Source organism: Bos grunniens, chromosome 29, assembly GCF_055505025.1.
Source record: "Bos grunniens cultivar Pamir isolate PY7600 chromosome 29, Bosgru_T2T1.0, whole genome shotgun sequence".
Classification (NCBI taxonomy): domain Eukaryota; kingdom Metazoa; phylum Chordata; class Mammalia; order Artiodactyla; family Bovidae; genus Bos; species Bos grunniens.
In genome coordinates, this window is record NC_141193.1 from 45,326,916 (window position 1) to 45,347,284 (window position 20,369).

At 38.3% G+C, this 20,369-nt stretch overlaps 1 protein-coding gene and 1 long non-coding RNA gene across 3 annotated transcripts in view; one reads left to right on the top strand and one right to left on the bottom strand.

The window, feature by feature from the left end:
- The window catches only part of LOC147342580 (uncharacterized), a 105,042-nt gene extending 96,149 nt beyond the window's left edge, over positions 1-8,893 (bottom strand). For both annotated transcript variants that reach the window (XR_015157408.1, XR_015157407.1), the window contains exon 1: positions 8,784-8,893. This is a non-coding gene — a long non-coding RNA (uncharacterized LOC147342580). The remainder of the gene's footprint in view (positions 1-8,783) is intronic.
- The window catches only part of TYR (tyrosinase), a 112,852-nt gene that overhangs the window by 2,551 nt on the left and 89,932 nt on the right, over positions 1-20,369 (top strand). Inside the window, exon 2 of the mRNA XM_086383218.1 lies at positions 7,983-8,199. Coding sequence (XP_086239344.1) covers positions 7,983-8,199 — 217 coding nt within the window. The remainder of the gene's footprint in view (positions 1-7,982; positions 8,200-20,369) is intronic.

The window sequence follows — 20,369 nt, forward strand, 5'->3', positions numbered from 1 at the left end:
AACTCTTTGTGACCCCACAGGCTGTAGCTTGCCAGCATCCTCTGTCCATGAAATTTCTGAGGCAAAAATACTGGAGTGGGTTGTCATTTCCTCCTTCAGGAGATCTTCCTGACCAAGGGATTGAACCCATGTCTCCTGCATCTCCTGTATTGGGTGGCAGATTCTTTACCACTGAGCCACTGGCTCACTGGCTTCCCACTGGCTACCTGGGAAGCCACTTAATTACATGAGAAGTACCAAATTATGTTAACTTTTTCTATTCATTTATTGATTATTGAGTGGAATTGTTCTCTTTTTTCTTTATGATTATATTCAATTTTACTTCTAAACAGTTTTTTGTGTGTCTAGTATGTAAACACTAGGTTAAAATAGTTGCAGCATTAGATTTAATATCATTCTATGATTAAACCACTGTGGAGTAACTGGTATTAAAAATAAAATTAGGAAATACAGGGGACAAAGACCACTGAAGAAAAGTGAGCAAACAATACTTTAAGGAAGGTAGAATGAGTGAACATTTATGCCCACCTGCTGTGAGCAGTGTTGCTACCTGTGGTTACAGTCAAACTCAGTTCTAGTTGGCTGTTTCCATTCCTTTGCACATTTCTGGTTAAAGTCCTTTAAAAATGAAGATCAGTTATTTATATCGATTTAATGCAATTAAATCAATGCAACTGACCTAACTCCGAGAGATAGGGAAGGACAGGGAAGCCTAGCATGCTACAGCCCATGGGGTCGCAAAGAGTGGGACATGACTCTGCAACGGAACAACAACAACAATGCAGCCATTCTCAGTATCTTCTAAATCACTCACTTAAGAACTTAAAAACTTTTATGTGCTCCACCATCTACCTTCTGCCAGAAAATCATATTCAGGAGGTCCACTGTGAAGTTCAAGCATCTGTATTTTTATTTTTTTATTGTCTTCAAGAAAGCCTTTAATTTTCTTCTAGCTGAATGTAGGTTTTTAAATACACTTTATTTTTTGGAACAGTTTATATTCACAGAAAAATTGAGACAATAGTACAGAGTTCCCATATGTCCCCTCTTCCAATTTCCCCCGTTAGCATCTGTATTTTTAAAACCTTCTACTGTAATTCTAATGCAGAGCCAGCCCTAAGAATGACTGATTTAATTAATATGGAAATTGTTTTGGTATCTTTTTCACTTTACAGACTTAGGTTCTATAATAAACATATCACTAATCGAAATGCTTTTGCCTGAATCGAACACTCAAATAAAAAACTATACTGTGTGAGATGGTGAGACTAAATATCTTCCACACTTGGTGAATTCATTAATATCTTCCTAAGTAGTTATACTCAGCCCCTTTGGTAAAAAAAAAAAAATACCGTCTGCTTTTTCTTGATTTAAAATATCTTTTACTTCACACACAAAAAATGGAGTTTTCAGAAATTCACTGAATTTATTAACGCTTAGCTGAGAGACCGCAATTGGTCTGTAGTGTTGTACCTACATTTTGTAAAACATAGTGAGGCCCCCAAAGGTAAAATACTTTGCCTAAGGTGACACAGCTGAGGACGGAAAAAACCAGTGCCTTTGACTCCAGTGCTATTTCAAGTCAACCATGCAGTTTCCTATTTATAAAGGGCCATTTAGGCTGAGAAAGGATCAAACGAGCCGCTAATTCATGGAAGTAAATTCTGACTTGTAGTCGCTTTAACTCTCTTAAAGTTCAGTTACACAACTGCGGCAGATATTCTGAAGTAGTCCCTTTCATTCACTTTATAGTGAAAATATTCCATTAGGTGTTTATTTATTCATAGCCCTTATTCAGGTAGAATTGACCTTCACCCTTGTGTACTATCATTACACTTTGTACAGATTTTATAACATACTAACTGTAATTCTTCAGGTTTTCAGACCTGTCTTTATCTAACAGACTGCCAACTGTTCCAATGTAGAAACCATTTCTAATTTATTTTTATATCCACATAACCCAGGAACATAATATATACATAGAATGGGCTTTATCAGTATATGCTAAATTGAACAAAATTGAAAACCATAGAAACATTAGCTCCAGTGCTAACACACATAAAAAACTAAACTCTGTATAGACATAGCTAGATTTCTGGAACCTTAAACCATAACCATAACCTTAACCACTGGATAACCAAGACCAAGAAAACAATGATGCCAAAAATAAGCAGCAACTTATAATCTGGAATAAAACATTTTTGGTAGCTTTCTCTAGGTGTGTGTTTGTGTGTGTGCAAAAAAAGAAAGCACACATAGAGAAGATCAAGCATGTTATAACCCAATCTGAGTTTTAAGTGAGACTAATAATATTTACTGACAAGTTTTATTATTAAATAAAGTAATACATTAAAAAGCATTACTTAATTACTAAATGTTACTTTTTATAGAAAGCTTATTTTCAGTATTCATATCTTCTGTATATTTGTTCATTTATTTATTTATTTATTGGTTTGTTTAATTCCAAGAGCCTTTAAACTAGAAGCATGTTTAAAGTGCTCCTGAATTAAAGCAGTTCACTGATTTTGGAGGTGGGGGGTGCGGCGAACTTTGCTCAACACAATTAGATCCAATGTTATGCAAGCAGCAGATGAGCTAGCTGTAAGAAGAAAAGGTATTTCAAGAAGAGCTGTTATGATGGATCAAAATAAAGAGGAAAAAACATTTCGAGATGATGGACATGAGTGAAGTATGGCCAGGGAATTCACTCATCAGGTGAAAAGCACATCACATGGAAGCAAACAATAGGAAGAAAAAAAGTTACATTTCAGCAGAGAGTCATGGGTTTTAGGTAACCATGGCAATAGCTCTGTGAAATAACAGCTTCTCTTTTTTTCTTTATGAAAAACATTCTGTGGAATGTCATATGTTTTACATTCTTTTAGATAAACCTCTAATGCCATAATAGAATTTTTGCTCCTAACGCTTTTAATAACTGGGCTTTTTTTCCTGCTATTTCTTTAAGTTTAAGAGAACACTAAGCTCACCTTCTCCATTAATCCGTTTCTTCTTTTTTTTTTTTTTTTCATTTGACTTGGGACACTTGATTTTTCTCTACATTATATAAGTCACCTTTGTTGAAACAGAAAAAGAACAAATCCTCACCAGAAGACTTTTGTCACCAGATTCTACCTCTGCCACTTGTCAGATGATATTGGACAAGTTATTTGTAATCTTTGACCTTTGGCTTCTTTTCTCAACAGAAAAAAATGGGGTGCAATTAAGATATATGTGTGCTTTCTGTGCTAATGAAAATACTAAGCTGAATGGAAAGCAGATTAATGAAGTGGAAGGGGATAGGCTTTTGAGCCATAAAAACATGACTTTTGTAACTCACTTAGCTACAAGATCCTGGAAAAGTTACTTAATTATCTGAGACCTTTTCCCCCTGAAAATTAGAATAATATATTTTAAAGCATTATCCTGAAGGGATTCAATAAAAACTGTTAATGTAAAATGACTAGTTTAGTATCTGACATATTCTTTGAATTTTAAGTATGGAATTATTATCACAATATATCCTCATATGATATATTGATGATAGCTATTATAATAATGATTATTCATCCTGTGTAATAGAGTCAGGGTTAACAATTTGGTGGCCTGCCCAATAGTCTTGTATGCAATAATAATATAATAGCTGTCATTATTAAACACTCTCTACTTGGCATTATATACTAAGTGCTTTACATAGGTAAAATTATTGGATCCTTCATAAAAAGTTGTTATAGTCCCCATTTACAGATGAAAAACCTTGATAGTAGGAGATTATGTAATTTGCTCAGTTTGGAAACCATGTCTGATTGCAATCTCCATGATGATAGCTAGTGCTAATACTTTCTCCTACCCTGCCTCCCCTTTTATATCAAATATAAGAACAATAATTTGAGATTTATTTCAAATTATTTCTGGAACTGGGGTAGATTTACTCCTTGTTACTAAGACATTTAGCCATCTGAACATTTAGTCACTTGGCAGTTGTAATTTAAGTAAAATAGTTTCATTCAAACCTCTCTAATTTAACTGAGTCTACTGCAGGAGTCTTCTAGGCAGTAGGATTTTTTAGATCTTTTAAAAATATCTGGGTATGATTTATTTTTCAAACAGGAATGAAAATGCTTCCATCTATATACATGCTGTGATGGGTAGTTAATTAACACTATAAAGGGATCCAATATATTACATTTAATGCAAAAATTGTTGTTGTTCCATCCCTAAGTTGTATCTGACTATTTGCTACCCCATGGACTGCATGCACCAGGATTCCCTGTCCTTCAGTATCCCCCAAAGTAAAGTAATGTTTCTGCTTTTCAATATGCTGTCTAGGTTTGTCATAGCTTTTCTTCCAAGGAGCAAGTGTCTTTTAACTTCTTGGCTGCAGTCACCGTCTGCAGTGATTTTAGAGCCCAAGAAAATAAAGTCTGTCACTGTTTCCACTGTTTTGCCATGAACTGATGGGACTGGATGCATGGTCTTAGATTTCTGAATGTTGAGTTTTAAGTAAGCTTTTTCACTCTCTTCTTTCACCTTTATCAAGAAGCTCTTTGGTTCACTTTCTGCCATAAGGGTGGTATCATTTGCATATCTGAGGTTATTGATATTTCACATGATGTACTCTGATATAAGTTAAATAAGCAAGATAACAATATACAGCCTTGATGTACTCCTTTCCCAATTTTGAACTAGTCTGTTATATATATTTAATGCATATTTAAATATGAATAATGTGTTTAAGTATATTTTAAAAATAAACACATGTAAATACGATATATATTAACATTATATTTATTATTTCGTATTACAGTTGAAGAAATTGAGACTTAGCAAGCCTAAATAATATATTCATTGACACATTGCTAGTAAGTCGCTGAGCCAGAACTGAAGCCCACACCAATGTGAATGTGGAACCTACTCTTTTTCTAACACACAGCCCTTGATTTAGTAAGTGATATCTTTGTGACTGGAAATTAAAAGCTTCTCCAAGTGTCTGTTGTGTAACATAGTAGCAGCCATTCCTGGGGAGCAAGGCTCATTCAGTTCTATTTGATGGTGATTTTACTTGATGGCATTTGTGGTAAAGAACCTGCCTGCCCATGCAGGAGACATGAGATGCAGGTGTGATCCCAAGGTTGGGAAGATCCCCTGGAGGAGGGCATGGCAACCCACTCCAATATTCTTGCCTGGAGAAATGGACAGAGGAGCCTGGTGGGCTGTAGTCCATGGCATTGCAGAGCTGGACATGACTGAAGCGACTGAGCACAACAACATAACTTGATTTTACATTCTTATAGATTGCCAACTCACTGGAGTAGGACACTGATAGGATTACCTTGATTATTCTTAACAGTGATATAAACAGTTAAGCAGGAAGACTCACTTTTAAAGTTTTGTTCCATGTACCTTGCCTGTTGCCCATAAATTAATCATGATACAGGGCTTTAGATCCTACCAGCCTCTTACACACTTCCACACTCAGCTTCCTTATCATTAAAATAGGAATAAAATGATATCAACCTACAAGGCGATTTGTGAATTTTAGAAAGTGTACACAGAGATGCCTTTCCTGTTGAGAGTGAGGACTCAATATATGTTTAACACAAATGATACATTTTTGAAAATATCTTTTAGGGCCAATGTTGGTACCAATAACAGAACTAGGAAAAAGTGGTGTTCAACACATGTTGGTAGTTGAAGAGTCACTGATTCTTCCATTGATTTTTTTTTTATTATTCCATCAAATATTTATAGCATCTCTATTCTAGATTCTGGGGAAGAACACAATTGAAAAAAAAAAGAAAGTTATCTTCATGGAGATATTATTTTAAAAGGATGTGCTACTGACTATCAAGGGAGATTAAAATGAGTCAAGTTTGAGTTTGACAAACAACCTTATTATCTACTCAGTGGGCACAGGCCTCTTATGGATTAAGTGCCATTGTGAATAGTCACAAATGGCAAGGTGAGCTCTCCTATACTTTATGCTTTGGTTTAAGTTTGTTATCTTGCTACCTGTTTAATTGCCTTCATGGAATTTAAGGCATCAATGATTTTAAGTTGAGGAATTAACTTACATACCACTGAGAAAAAAAATCTGCTAATTAAATTATAATGTGATATTTTTAATCACTTAGAATTTTTATTTTGTATTTATCAAAAGAACTCCTTTTGACTTGTCAAATATTTTGATCATAGTTTATTCTTCTGCCAGCATATAAGTGAGCACTTCCCTGGTAGCTCAGATGGTAAAGAATCCACCTGTAATGCAGGTGACCTCAGTTCGATTCCTGGGTCAGGAAGATCTCCTGGAGAAGGGATAGGCTGCCCACTCCAGTATTTTGGGGCTTCCCTGGTGGCTCAGACAGTAAAGAATCCTCCTGCAACGTTGGAGACCTGGGTTCAATCCCTGGATTGGGAAGATACCCTGGAGAAAGGAACAGCTAACCACCCCAGTACTCTGGCCTGGAGAATTCCACGGACAGAGGAGCCTGGCAGGCTACAGCCCATGGAGTCACAAAGAGTCCGAGATGACTGAGTGACTTTCACATATAGACGAAATTGTAGGCAAAGCAATTTGGCGAAGTATCTCAAACTTCTTCAGATTTTAGAGTTGGACAATTTTGAATTTTTAAGTCATAGTTGACCTTTTCATTTTTTTTACAAAATATTGATTTAACCTTGAAGACTAAGTAGAATATCAGATAAACGGTAAGGAATGGATGTGCTTAGGTAGAAACAAAGGCATGGGATGGAGAAGCACAGGTGATGCGCAGAGAAGAGTAGCCAGTCTGACTTGGTCTAATTTGTAAACAAATAGAGATTCAAGATGTATTCTGGAGGTAGAATTGATAAGTTTGGCTGATGATTTCAATGCGAAAAATAAAGGGGAACAAAATACAGATGAGAACAGTCTTTGGCTATAAAATGAAGATTTATGGACTTCTGGTTTAAGTTTCAGGATAGTTGATATGACTGGAAGTATAGGGAGAGGAATACAATTCTTTAACCTTGTTTTAATTTCAAGTTTTTTTCATTTTTTAACTTCTTTTTACATTTAATTTTTATAGTAAAGTGGCTCAGTGGTAAAGAACACACTTGCCAGTGCAGGAGACACAGGTTTGATCCCTGGGTCAGGAAGATCCCATGGAGAAGGAAATGACAACCCACTCCAGTATCCTTTGGTGGGAAATCCCATGGACAGAGGAGCCTGGTGGGCTGAAGTCCATGGGGTCAAAGATTCAAACACAACTTAGCAACTAAACAATAATAACAACATAGTTGATTTACAGTGTTGTGCTAGTTTCAGGTGTACCACAAAGTGATTCAGTTATATGTGCATATATATCTTTTTTCAGATTTTTCCCCTTATTAGCTATTATGAAGGAGCAATTTTTTTTTTGAAATACTACATTTGACATGCCTGTGAGATAACACTGAAATATGAAGTCAGAGGTGGATATACAGGGTTAGAGCTCAGAAGAGAGCTTTTGAACTTGAGATAGGAATTATAAAGTTCTTATCATGCAGTGGCATGTAAGCCATGAAACTGGTTATTATAGCCAAGGAGGCAGATAGAGGAAGAATTAAAAGAAGAGGGTACAGACCTAAACTCTGGGCCATGGCTAGCTTCACAGGCATATGCCCAGTGAAGATACACAGTGGATGTTTAGCAAATGTTTGTCAAGTTAATTTTCCTAACAAATATTTGACAACAATTATATGAAGTAATTATTATTATTTGTTAGATGAGATCTGTGGAATTTATTTTCTTAAGTGGTAGATGCAAGACTAGAACTGTGGTCTGAACTGTAACTTTCATGGGTTACAGTTACTCTGCAAGCGTCAGAAAGCTGCTTCCTTCAACAATTTAAGACATGAATCTCCTGATGATTAGACTTCCAAATATCCAAAATCCAAATAAGGAATCCCAACCTCCCTACCTTCCCCCTTTTACAAAACTCTTAACACAAAGGCGTTCTGTGCAGATCGTCTGCAGCAGACTGGAGGAGTACAACAGTCGCCAGGCTTTATGCAACGGGACGTCTGAGGGACCATTACTGCGCAATCCTGGAAACCACGACAAAGCCAGGACCCCGAGGCTCCCCTCCTCGGCTGATGTGGAGTTTTGCCTGAGTTTGACCCAGTATGAATCAGGTTCCATGGATAAAGCTGCCAATTTCAGCTTTAGAAATACCCTGGAAGGTAAACGCTTTTTCTTTTTTTTTCACTCATTTAAATTTTCCTTTTTTCTGAATTTATGTTTACAAACTCTTATCCAAAACCCTGGGCCCAGAAGTGTTTGAGAATATGATAATATAAATAAAACCAATCACTCTAGCAGAACGTGGGTGGCACACATATTCCAAAACATGAATAACTCTTCAGCAAATTGTATGACTATACCTACCGTGGCAATAAACAGAAACAATAGGCAGCCTACTGGAGAATAAAGTCAGGTTTCACCACTTTATGGGTGCCAAACAAAACAACACATTGTTAGAACTGTTGTATTTTGGAATCATAGATAGAGGACTGGGGACCTATCATATTTTTCTAACTTTTAGTATTTTTATCTAGTTTAAAATATTCTGAACACAAGCTTCTTTGAGACAAGTCCATGTTCTTAACTATAATAAGGATAAAATCCAGAGGTCAGGTTAAGGTCCCATCCTGTTATCCCTCAAGTTTTCTGTGCTTTATCAGAGATCCCCTCTCATAGCCTCTTCTAAGGCCTACTTACTTCTCCTGCAAAGCTCTCAACCTTGCTTACACCTTCCCTTAAGTACCTGTTCATCCTTCTCTGCTCAGCGACATCTCAGTCATGAGAACTCATCTCCGCCACTTCAATTTTCACTGTGGAAACAAGCCTACAAACAGAGAAAATAGGAACATTCACTCAAGTTACAGATTTAATTTGAGTTCCAGGAAGACAAAGGCTGCCAATTCGTGGCAAGGCAGATACTCAAAATTTACCACTAGATATTTTATCTCTCTGGTACCTTATCGTGGAGATGAAACTTTCTCTTTTCCTATTTTCTCCTTAACCTCCTTGACTTTTCACTTGATTCTCGTCATTGTGGTTTCTGCTGTGTCCTCTAACTTCTGTTGCTGAGCTACGCAGGATAGTTTCATTGTCTCTTTCATTTTCCTGGATTCTTTTAATCCCGAACACCTTAGAGCCTTGCTTTTTCCCAGAAGAATTTAAATAAGAAGAGTATCACACTAAAGAGAACATGGTGCAGCTATTAAAATAAAAATTTTGTTTATTTTCCTTAAATAGTGTTAGTAATTAATGTTTTCCAATAATCACCATGTGCAAGTCACCATACCAAAGATTCTGTGTAGCACTGTCTCAATTCTTACAACCATCCTCTGAGGAAGTAGCATTGTTATTTCCAATTTAAAGAGAGGAAACAAGATCAGAGATATTAAGTACTTTGGCTACCATCCATTTACTAAGTGGCAGAGCTAAATATCGGAGAAGGCAATGGCACCCCACTCCAGTACTCTTGCCTGGAAAATCCCATGGACAGAGGAGCCTGGTAGGCTGCAGTCCATGGGGTCGCTAGGAGTTGGACACGAGTGAGCAACTTCACTTTCACTTTTCACTTTCATGCATTGGAGAAGGAAATGGCAACCCACTCCAGTGTTCTTGCCTGGAGAATCCCAGGGACAGGGGAGCCGAGTGGGCTGCCATCTCTGGGGTCGCACAGAGTCGGACACGACTGAAGCGACTTAGCAGCAGCAGCAGCAGCAACAGAGCTAAATATATTCCTGGATTTGCCAAGTGCCAAAATCCAAGAGTCCTTTCTATTGCACTCTGATGACCCTGAGTGAGTTGAACATTTCTTGAAGGCCAAACATCAAGCTGGTCCTACAATAACATAACACGAGAAGGCACTGTATGGTACACAAGAGTCTGAAGCTACAACTAAGAGAAAGGCACACAGACAAGTTGGCGGTCACCGCATGGGACGACTGGGCACACTGTTGGATTTTGTAGGGGTTAATAGCTAGATTCCAGATGTTGACTTAAAGACATTATAAAGCAGGACTTGATTCTTAAGGGAATTACAGTCCATTGCAGCCTCAGTCAGTTCAGTCGCTAAGTTGTGTTTGACTCTCTCGACCCCATGGACTGCAGCACGCCAGGCCTCCCTGTTCATCACCAACATCCAGAGTTTACTCAGACTCATGTCCATTGAGTCAGTGATGGTGATGAATCCAGCCATCTCATCCTCTGTCATCCCCTTCTCCTCCTGCCTTCAATCTTTTCCAGCATCAGGGTCTTTTCAAATGAGTCAGTTCTGTGCATCAGGTGGCCAAAGTATTGGAATTTCAGCTTCAGCATCAGTCCTTACAAGGAATATTCGGGACTGATTTCATGTAGGATGGACTGGTTGGATCTCCTTGCAGTCCAAGGGACCCTCAAAAGTCTTATCCAACACCACAGTTCAAAAGCATCAATTCTTTGGCACTCAGCTTTCTTATAGTCCAACTCTCACATCCATACATGACTACTAGAAAAACTACAGCCTTGACAAGACAAAGCTTTCTTGGCAAAGTAATGTCTCTGCTTTTTAATATGCTGTCTAGGTTGGTCATAACTTGTCTTCCAAGGAGCAAGCATCATTTAATTTCATGGCTGCAGTCACCATCTGCAGTGACTTTGGAGCCCAGAAAAATAAAGTCTGTCGCTGTTTCCCCGTCTGTTTGCCAAGAAGTGATGGGACAAATGCCATGATCTTAGTTTTCTGAATGTTGAGCTTTAAGCCAACATTTTCACTCTCTTCTTTCACTTTCGTCAAGAGGCTCTTTAGTTCTTCTTCACTTTCTACCATAAGGGTGGTGTCGTCTGCATATCTGAGGTTATTGATATTTCTCCTGGAAATCTTGATTTCAGCTTGTACTTCATCCAGCCCAGCATTTCTCATGATATACTCTGCATATAAGTAAAATAAGCAGGATGACAATATACAGCCTTGATGTACTCCTTTCCCTATTTGGAACCAGCGAACTAAAATGGACTGGAATGGGTAAATTTAACTCACATGGCCATTATATCTACTACTTTGGGCAAGAATCCCTTAGAAGAAATGGAGTAGCCATCGTAGTCAACAAAAGATTCTGAAATGCAGTTCAGTTCAGTTCAGTCGCTCAGTCGTGTCCAACTCTTTGAGACCCCATGAACTGCAGCATGCCAGGCCTCCCTGTCCGTCACCAACTCCCAGATCCTACACAAACTCACGTCCATTGAGTGGGTGATGCCACCCAACCATCTCATCCTCTGTCTTCCCCTTCACCTCCTGCTCTCAATCTTTCCCAGCATCAGGGTCTTTTCCAATGAGTCAACTCTTCGCATGAGGTGGCCAAAAGTATTGGAGTTTCAGCTTCAACATCAAACTTTCCAATGAACACTCAGGACTGATCTCCTTTAGGATGGACTGGTTGGATTTCCTTGCAGTCCAAAGGACTCTCAAGAGTCTACTCCAACACAACAGTTCAAAAGCATCAATTCTTTGGTGCTCAGCTTTCTTTATAGTCCAACTCTCGCATCTATACATGACTGCTAGAAAAACCATAGCCTTGACTAGACGAACCTTTGTTGGCAAAGTAATGTCTCTGCTTTTTAATATGCTGTCTAGATTGGTCATAACTTTTCTTCTAAGGAGTAAGCATCTTTTAATTTTATGGCTGCAGTCACCATCTGCAGTGATTTTGGAGCCCAAAAAGGTAAAGTCTGACACTGTTTCCACTGTTTCCCCATCTATTTCCCATGAAGTGATGGGACCAGATGCCATGATCTTTGTTTTCTGAATGTTGAGCTTTAAGCCAACTTTTTCACTCTCCTCTTTTACTTTTGTCAAGAGGCTCTTTAGTCCTTCTTCACTTTCTGCCATATGGGTATTGTCATCTGCATATCTGAAGTTATTGATATTTCTCCAGGCAATCTTGATTTCAGCTTGTGCTTCATCTAGCCCAGCGTTTCTCATGATGTACTCTGCATATAAGTTAAATAAGCAGGGTGACAATATACAGCCTTGACGTATTCCTTCTCCTATTTGGAACCAGTCTATTGTTCCATGTCCAGTCTGAAATGCAGTAGTTGGATGCAATCTCAAAAACAACATAATGATCTCTGTTCATTTCCAAGGCAAACCATCTAATATCACAGTAATCCAAATCTATGCCCTGACCAGTAATGCTGAAGAAGCTGAAATTGAATGGTTCTATGAATACCTACAAGACCTTCTAGAACTAACACCCCAAAACAGATGTCCTTTTCACTATAGGGGAGTGGATTTCAAAAGTAGGAAGTCAAGAAATACCTGGAGTAACAGGCAAATTTGGCCTTGGAGTACAGTATGAACAGGGCAAAGGCTAACAGAGTTTTGCTAAGAGAACACACAGGTCATAGCAAACACCCTCTTCCAACAACACAAGAGAAGACTCTACACATGGACATCACCAGATGGTCAATACCAAAATCAGATTGATTATATTCTTTACAGCCAAAGATGGAGGAGTTCTATACAGTCAGCAAAAACAAGACCAGGAACTGACTGTGGCACAGACCATGAACTCCTCATTGCCAAATTCAGACTTAAACTGAAGAAAGTCAAGAAAACCACTAGACCATTCAGGTATGACCTAAATCAAATCCCTTACAATTATACAGTGGAAGTGACAAATAGATTCAAGGAATTAGATCTGAAAGAGTGCCTGAAGATCTATGGACGGAGGTTTGTGACATTTACAGGAGACAGGGATCAAGACGTTTACAGGTTATTCAGACATATTTTCTAACTGGGAGAAAGCATGAATTTTGTTATTTGGGAAATTGGGCTGATCTTAAAAATAAGGTAGGGATCCTCATTTCTCTGGATCTCAAGTCAAAAAAGAAAACTGCTTGAGTCATGTCAACAGAGCCAGTGGCTTTCAAATAAGTTTCTAATGTGCAGAATCAGTAGATGACATCAGGCTTATTGTAAATAATTTGTTAATACTAATAAGTTATGTTTGTAAATTATTTTTTTCCTATAAAGCATTCTTATGTACACATGCCAGAGTCCAGCTCCAGCAGCCAGGGATTCAGCCTGAAGGGGTGAGCGGTGTCGGCAAGAGAGAAACTGAGGCAGCCTCTCAGTTTTATTGGACTGCCTGTTTATTTCAAGCTTATGATTCTCTTTTATACTTTTACAAAAGGATTAGGTCAGAGGTTTGATATTTTTAGTTCCCATGGACCCAGATTTATTTTTCTCCAAAAATCATTGTTGCCCCTCAAAAGGAGTTCCTTCCTCAGCGATTCTCTTATCTACTTTTTCTCATGTGTCCTTGTGAATACACTGTAACTCATGCTAATGTCTGGGCTGCAGACCACATTCCTCAGTTTATTTCTTGTCTTTCTAAGTCCTATTTGCCCCTAGTATCCTAAGCTCACCATTTCTTAGAAGGGGCTTCTAGCTAATAATATCTCTAAAGTCCCTAATTTCTATAAGCTATAGTAGAATATGCTAACACTACAGCAATCCTTAAATCTTTAGCTTCTAACTATTTTAATTATTCCGAAGCCCTAAATTCAGCAAACGCCTTTGCCATAAACTTTTCTCACAAATGGGCTTCAGATAGCAATCCCTCCCATGGCCTCAAGCTGTGGCCTATGTGCTTACCCTGGAATGCTTTTTTGTAAAAGTCCTTGAACAAATGTCAGTGATTAACTTTATGAATTATTCTTTGAGCACAGCTGCAGAAGGCTTTATGCCTTCTCATGCTCCTCTCAAAAACAATAAGCACCTTAATATTCTCTTCAGTCAACTCAGCCGAGGAAAGGGAAAAACAAGTCAGAATCACAAAGCCTAACTCCTTCATTCCGGGTCCGTGCCTACAGAACAAAGGGAGGGGGTTTAGGGCCGTGCCTCTATTTTGTCAGTAATGCCCAATGCGGCTCCCGACATACACACAATCTACTATTCTTTCTTGAGGAGAGAAAAGACATTATAGAACATAATATTAATAAATATTCAATGTGTGTTTGATGATGAAAACATAAATATTATCTAAAACTCTTCCAATTGCACTTAACCCAACACTTAGTTTGTCTGTACCGATTGTATGAAGCCTATTTACTGGTAGCAAGATGTCAGAAAACATTGATCTCAGCCACCACCAAGAGCTTTTCCTTACAAGGGACATAGTTATTTATTCTTATCTTTAAACTTTTACTAAGAAATAATGTTAAGCTTACAGAAAAATTACAACAATAAAATCTGTAAAAAACCATACATATGCTTTCTATTCAGATTCACTTACTGTTTACATTTTAAGTTTTTTTTCTTTCTCATTCACACATATACTTTCTACTCAGATTCGCTTACTGTTTACATTTTATCTTTTTTTTTTTTTTCCTTTCTTATTCTGAACCATCTGAGGATAAACTGCATAGATACATTGTAAGGGTAAAGAATACTTTACCCTTGGATATTTCACGGTATCATTCTCTTATATAAGCACAAAACAGTTAACAACTTCAGTAAATTCTATACAGGTGTAATGCTTTAATCTGCTGTTTATAGTGCAATATTTTTAATTCACTAATAATATCCTTTATATCATTTTTTCTTCTCTGTAACAGGATCTAGTCTAGGGTCAGGTGACATTTAGTTGTTCTGTCTCTTTGAGCTTCTTTTAATCTGAAATATCTTCACAACCTTTTCTTAAATGAGATTCATGATTTTTAGAGAATATAGTCTCCCGATTTTAAATAAAATGTTCCTACTTTTAGTGGGTGGGCCTCCCAGGTGACTCAGTGGTAGAAAACCTACCTGCCAATGCAGGAGACTCTGGAAATGTGGGTTCAGTCCCTGGATCGGGAAGATCCCTTGGAGTAGGAAGTGGCAACCACTCCAGTATTCTTGCCTGGAAAACTCCATGGACAAAGGAGCCTGGTGGTTGTAGTCCATGGAGTTGCAAAGAGTTGGACATGACTGACCATGCACACAACACATTTTAAATAGAATTTTTAACAGAATGGATCCAGGTAGTATATTCTTAGCCAGAATTTTATAGAAGTGGTTTTGTGTCTTTCTAAGAGAGTATGACAGCTGAAGGTACATGGTGAACATGTCTCACTTAGGAGACATTAATTTGATCACCTGCTCTAGGTGTGGCCCAGATTCCCCACTGCACAATAACCGTTCCAGATTTCACCACTGAGCCTACCTTTAAGCTGATTCTTGTGACGCTCTGTCTCTGTTTCATGACCTATCATTTTTAGCGTTTTCTTTCTTTTTTTTTCTGGTGCAAAAAAATATTCTAGATTCATCTTGTGCCTACACTGCCCAAAGCCTGGAATCAGCCATATCTCCAAGAAACATTGGTTCCTTTCAGTGGGGAAGGATAAAGACAAAGATCAAGATCGAGAGAATAGTTTGCTCACCGGAGAGACAGAGTTCATCTCAAAACCAGGATAGGAGCTAAGGATTAGAGGTGTCTTGGACTTCAGGGAGTGCTCAAGTGGGTACAGCTGCCAGGAGGACACGACTAGAGAAGCTGGAGCACAGACTCTCTGCTCCCTCAATTATTGCAGGTGGAGTTGAACTGTGGGTTTTGATTGAACCTCACAGTTATTGCTGCCTTTTCTTTTTTCTTTTGGGTCTTGTTAGAGGTATGTAATGTACTTCCCATAAAACAGATTCCCACAGTCAGTCCTGGGATGGAGGAACTGCAGCTTTCCTCTTAGATTTAAATGCTAAAGATCGAAGATGTGCGATTTATAAATTGCATGAAAGATACCCAGAAAGCAAAGAAAAATTAGCATGCATTATAAAAGGTAGCCTTCTGATTAGGTGGTCCCTGTGGAGTATGGGCTATGGATTCAGAGAAGAATCTTCTCATGTGCAAATCTCTGATACCCATGGTGTGTTGCATTGCACACTTTATAATAATGTTAATGCAAAATTCATACTGGAGTGTATATTGGAGGATGGGTATGGGTTGGCAGTTTAGCAAAGTAGTTAAAGGCAGTCAAGGTGACTGGGATTTGATTTAAATTCTACCACTTCCTACATCTGTTACCTTGAGTAAGCTATTTAACTTCTCAGGGCCTTAATGTCATCATCTGGAAAATGTAGATAAGAATAATAACTTACAGGGTTCATGTAAGGATTTAATAATATAATACATGTAAGGAACATATAAGATTTTTTCAATAAATGGCAGCTATTATTATGTTAAACTGGAATTAGTTTTTGACAACTTGGTTATCAGTCATTAATTTTTCTGACAATTAGCTTAGAAGCAAAGTATAGACTGAGTCCTGAGAAAACAGATTATGATGTGCGAGGTATAGAGAAAAACATAGGGAGGAGCAAGGACAGAAAAGAAAATTTCTTGAGATTGACTCAGGGAAGGAGCATTTCTGGAGATAAAAGCTATTGCTTTTCAGGGTGAATTCCCAGAATCAAGGAGGAAAGAGCAAAAGCAGTTTCTGTTACTTAAAATAGAAGAAGGTGCAGGAACAAGGAACAACTCTAATTGAATGGTATGTTTCAGCTTCAAGCACATTGCAGCATAGAACCATGGGACTTATAGTTCAAAGACTCTTCTCAACATATTCATTTCAACATCTCGTATTTTGCTGACATGTCCACTCTAATGGTATGTCTATGTGACCATTTAAGGATACAGATCAACCTATCTCATTAGGGAAAAAAAAGGAAGTTCTTTAGGTTAAGATGAAATCTAATTGCATTCAACTGGTACTATGGAAAATTATGAAAGTTCAAAGACATACAAAGATGACTCTTACACACTTTCTGACCTTGAGAAGCTCACTGTCTAGTGAGAAAACATCACACAAATCCACAAGGAAAACACAATATGATGGTCAATATAAAATGAGATAGGAACCCAGAGCTAAACCAGAACTATCTCCCAAGCTGGTGAAACTGGAACTGACAGTTGAAATATCAGTAATTTCTCACCAAGAAAAGAAGGGAAGGAAAAGCATTTCTAGTAGAGGGAACAACTTATGCAGTGAAACAGAAGTATGAAAACATAAGTGTAGATAAAACAAAAGGATAAAATATATATGGCTAGAATAGTGTTTATAGTGAAAGTGAAATTAACTCAGTCATGTCCAACTATTTGCAAATCCATGGACTACACAGTCCATGGAATTCTCCAGGCCAGAACACTGGAGTGGGTAGCCTTTCCCTTCTCCAGGGGATCTTCCCGACCCAGGGACTGAAGCCAGATCGCCCACTTTGCAGGTGGATTCTTTACCAGCTGAGCCATAACAGAAGCCCAAGGATACTTAAGTGGGTAGCTTATCCCTTCTCCAGCAGATCTTCCCGAACCTGGAATCGAACTGGGGTCTCCTGCATTGCGGATGGATTCTTTATCAACTGAGCTATGAAGGAAGCCCATGTTTATAGTGAGAAATAGCAAAGACATATAGAAGGCAGATCAGAGAAAAAGCAAGGGAATTCCAAAAAAAATCTACTTCTGCTTCACTGACTATGCTAAAGCCCTTGACTGGATCACAAAATCTATGGAATCTTCTTAATGAGATGGGAATACCAGACCACATTACCTGTCTCCTGAGAAACCTGTATGCAGGACAAGAAGCAACAGTTAGAACTGGACATAGAATATGGGACTGGTTCAAAATTAGGAAAGGAGTACATCAAGGCTGTATATTGTCACCCTGCTTATTTAACTTATATGCAGAGAACATCATGCAAAATGCTGGGCTGAGTGAAGCACAAGTTGGAATCAAGATTGCTGGAAGAAATTATCAACAACCTCATGTATGCAGATGACACCATTAAACTGGCAAAAAGTGATGAGAACTAAAGAGCCTCTAGATGAATGTGAAAGAGAGTGAAAAAGCTGGCTTAAAACTCAGCATTCAAAAAACTAAGATCATGGCATCCAGTCCTATCACTTCATGGCAAATTGATGGGGAAAATATGGAAACAGTGTCAGATTCATTTTCTTGGGCCCCAAAATCACTGTAGATGGTGACTGCAGCCATGAAATTAAAAGATGCTTGCTCCTTGGAAGAAAAGCTATGGCAAACCAAGACAGTGTATTATAAAGCAGAGATATCACTTTGCTGGCAAAGGTCCATATAGTCAAAGCTATGGTTTTTCCAGTAGTCATGTATGGATGTGAGAGTTGGACTGTGAAGAAGGCTGAGCACCAAAGAATTGATGCTTTTGAACTGTGGTGTTGGAGAAGACTCTTGAGAGCCCCTTGGACAGCGAGGAGATCAAACCAGTCAATCCTAAAGGAAATCAACCTTGAATATTCATTGGAAGGACTGATGCTTAAGCTGAAGCTCCAATACTCTGGCCACCTAATGCAAAAAGTTGACTCACTGGAAAAGACCCTGATGTTGGGAAAGACTGAGGGCAAGAGGAGAAAGGGTGACAGAGGATGAAATGCTTGAATGGCATCACTAACTCCATGGACATGAGTTTGAGCAAACTCAGAGATAGTGAAGGACAGAGAAGCCTAACATGCTGCAGTCCATGGGGTAGCAAAGCATTGGACACGACTTAACGACTGAACAAAAACAACAATAGAAGGTGTAGAATATACTAATCAACAAGCTGTGGGAGGATGATGAATGGTGAGGACTTTATCCAAGGTAGGATGAAGGAGATGAAGATGAGTTGGTTGGAGTATAGAAAATCTTGTAGACTCTAGAGTACAGAGTATCATAAACACTTGGTGACTATTTTAGGAGGCAGAAAGGTAAGCATCAGATTGAGAATTATGAAACTTCTGCCATTGACTTCTAATAATTGGTCCTTGTTTTGTCCTCTTAAGCTGTACAACACTAAAACATCTAGTTTATGTAGCAGCTCTTCTAAAAAAATCCCTTTTATGATTCTCTGGAATCTTTTTTTCATGCAGTCTATCTACCCTTTCTATTTTATTGTGACTACTGGAAAGTATCTTACCTTTTCATTTGCCAGAATTTTTTGAGGAGCAGTCTGGTGGTAGTTTAGTTTCTCAGTCATGTCCAACTCTTGTGACCCCAGGGACTGTAGCCCACCAGGCTCCTTTGTCCATGGGATTTCCCAAGCAAGAATACTGGAGTGGGTTGCCATTTCCTTCTCCAGAGGATCTTCCTGAGCCAGGGATCGAACCTGAGTCTCCTGTGTTGCAAGCGGCCTCCTGCATTACAGGTGGATTCTTTACCACTGTGCTGCCAGGGAAGCCAGTCTAGGAAATTGTCAGTTCTGGGTTTTCATGAAAGATAATGGGAATTTTGAAATTTTGCATAAAGTCTTAAGGTAACTGTTCATACCAGAAGAGAAAGGTCAGTGACAGGTCACAATGATGTCTCAAAGGATGTTCTAGTTTCCAGTCTCCCTGCCTGAGAAATGGACTTTCTTAGTATATCCAGAAATGGTCACTCAAACTCAAAATATAAATTAAACAGAACTACTGTGTAAACCAGAATGCCAAGGAGATTTGTTAAGTGCGATGAGCCATTCTAGTGATGGCAAGGCTCAAGCTCTTCCTTACCCATCTTCTTTACCAGTGCTGAGAAAATAAAAAAACTAAGTAGGTTGGTATAGATTGGTGTACTCTGACTTAGAATGAGGTGGAAGATTTTGAGAAAGAGTTCATGCAGACCAGGAAAATCTTTCTTTGCCTGGATTACTTAACACCCCAGAATTATCACCTTGCCAACCTTGTTGATATTCTGAACAGGCAATGATCCTGATCATAATAATAACAATAAAATCCAACTTTGTTGATATTCTGATCAGGCAATGATCCTGATCATAATAATAAAATCCTCTGTGTGCCAGACTTCTCATTTCCCACATGCTATATCACTTAATCCTCGCAACACTCTTGCAATATTTAATATTCACAAATTAAGCTGAAGCACCATCTTCAGTGAAGTAGTTATTCCAATGAGTTTAGGAGATATCCTGTCTCCTTTTAGTTGAATGAGCTGATTCAACTAATTTGACCTGAAGAATATTCTTTTTTCTCTTTACTTCAAACTCTCAGTGCAAATAGGATCCTTTCTATTATATGTAAGAAATTTAAATAAGTATCCTGGATATTATTGTCTGAGTGAATTTGCTTTGAATTGGGATTCTTTTATTAGAAGGTAATGTTCCCTTTTTAAAAAGCCTGAAATAATATGGAGTGCTACATTAGAGAAAGTACTAAGTCACTTCAGTTGTGTCCAGTTCTTTGCGACCCCATGGACTGCAGCCTGCCAGGCACCTCTGTTCATGGGATACTGCTGGGGACCAGCCCCAGCTGATCCAGGGTATTCGAAGGAGAGACGGCCTAGGCGACTATTTATATGCTAATTAGAGATATAGAGAACAATA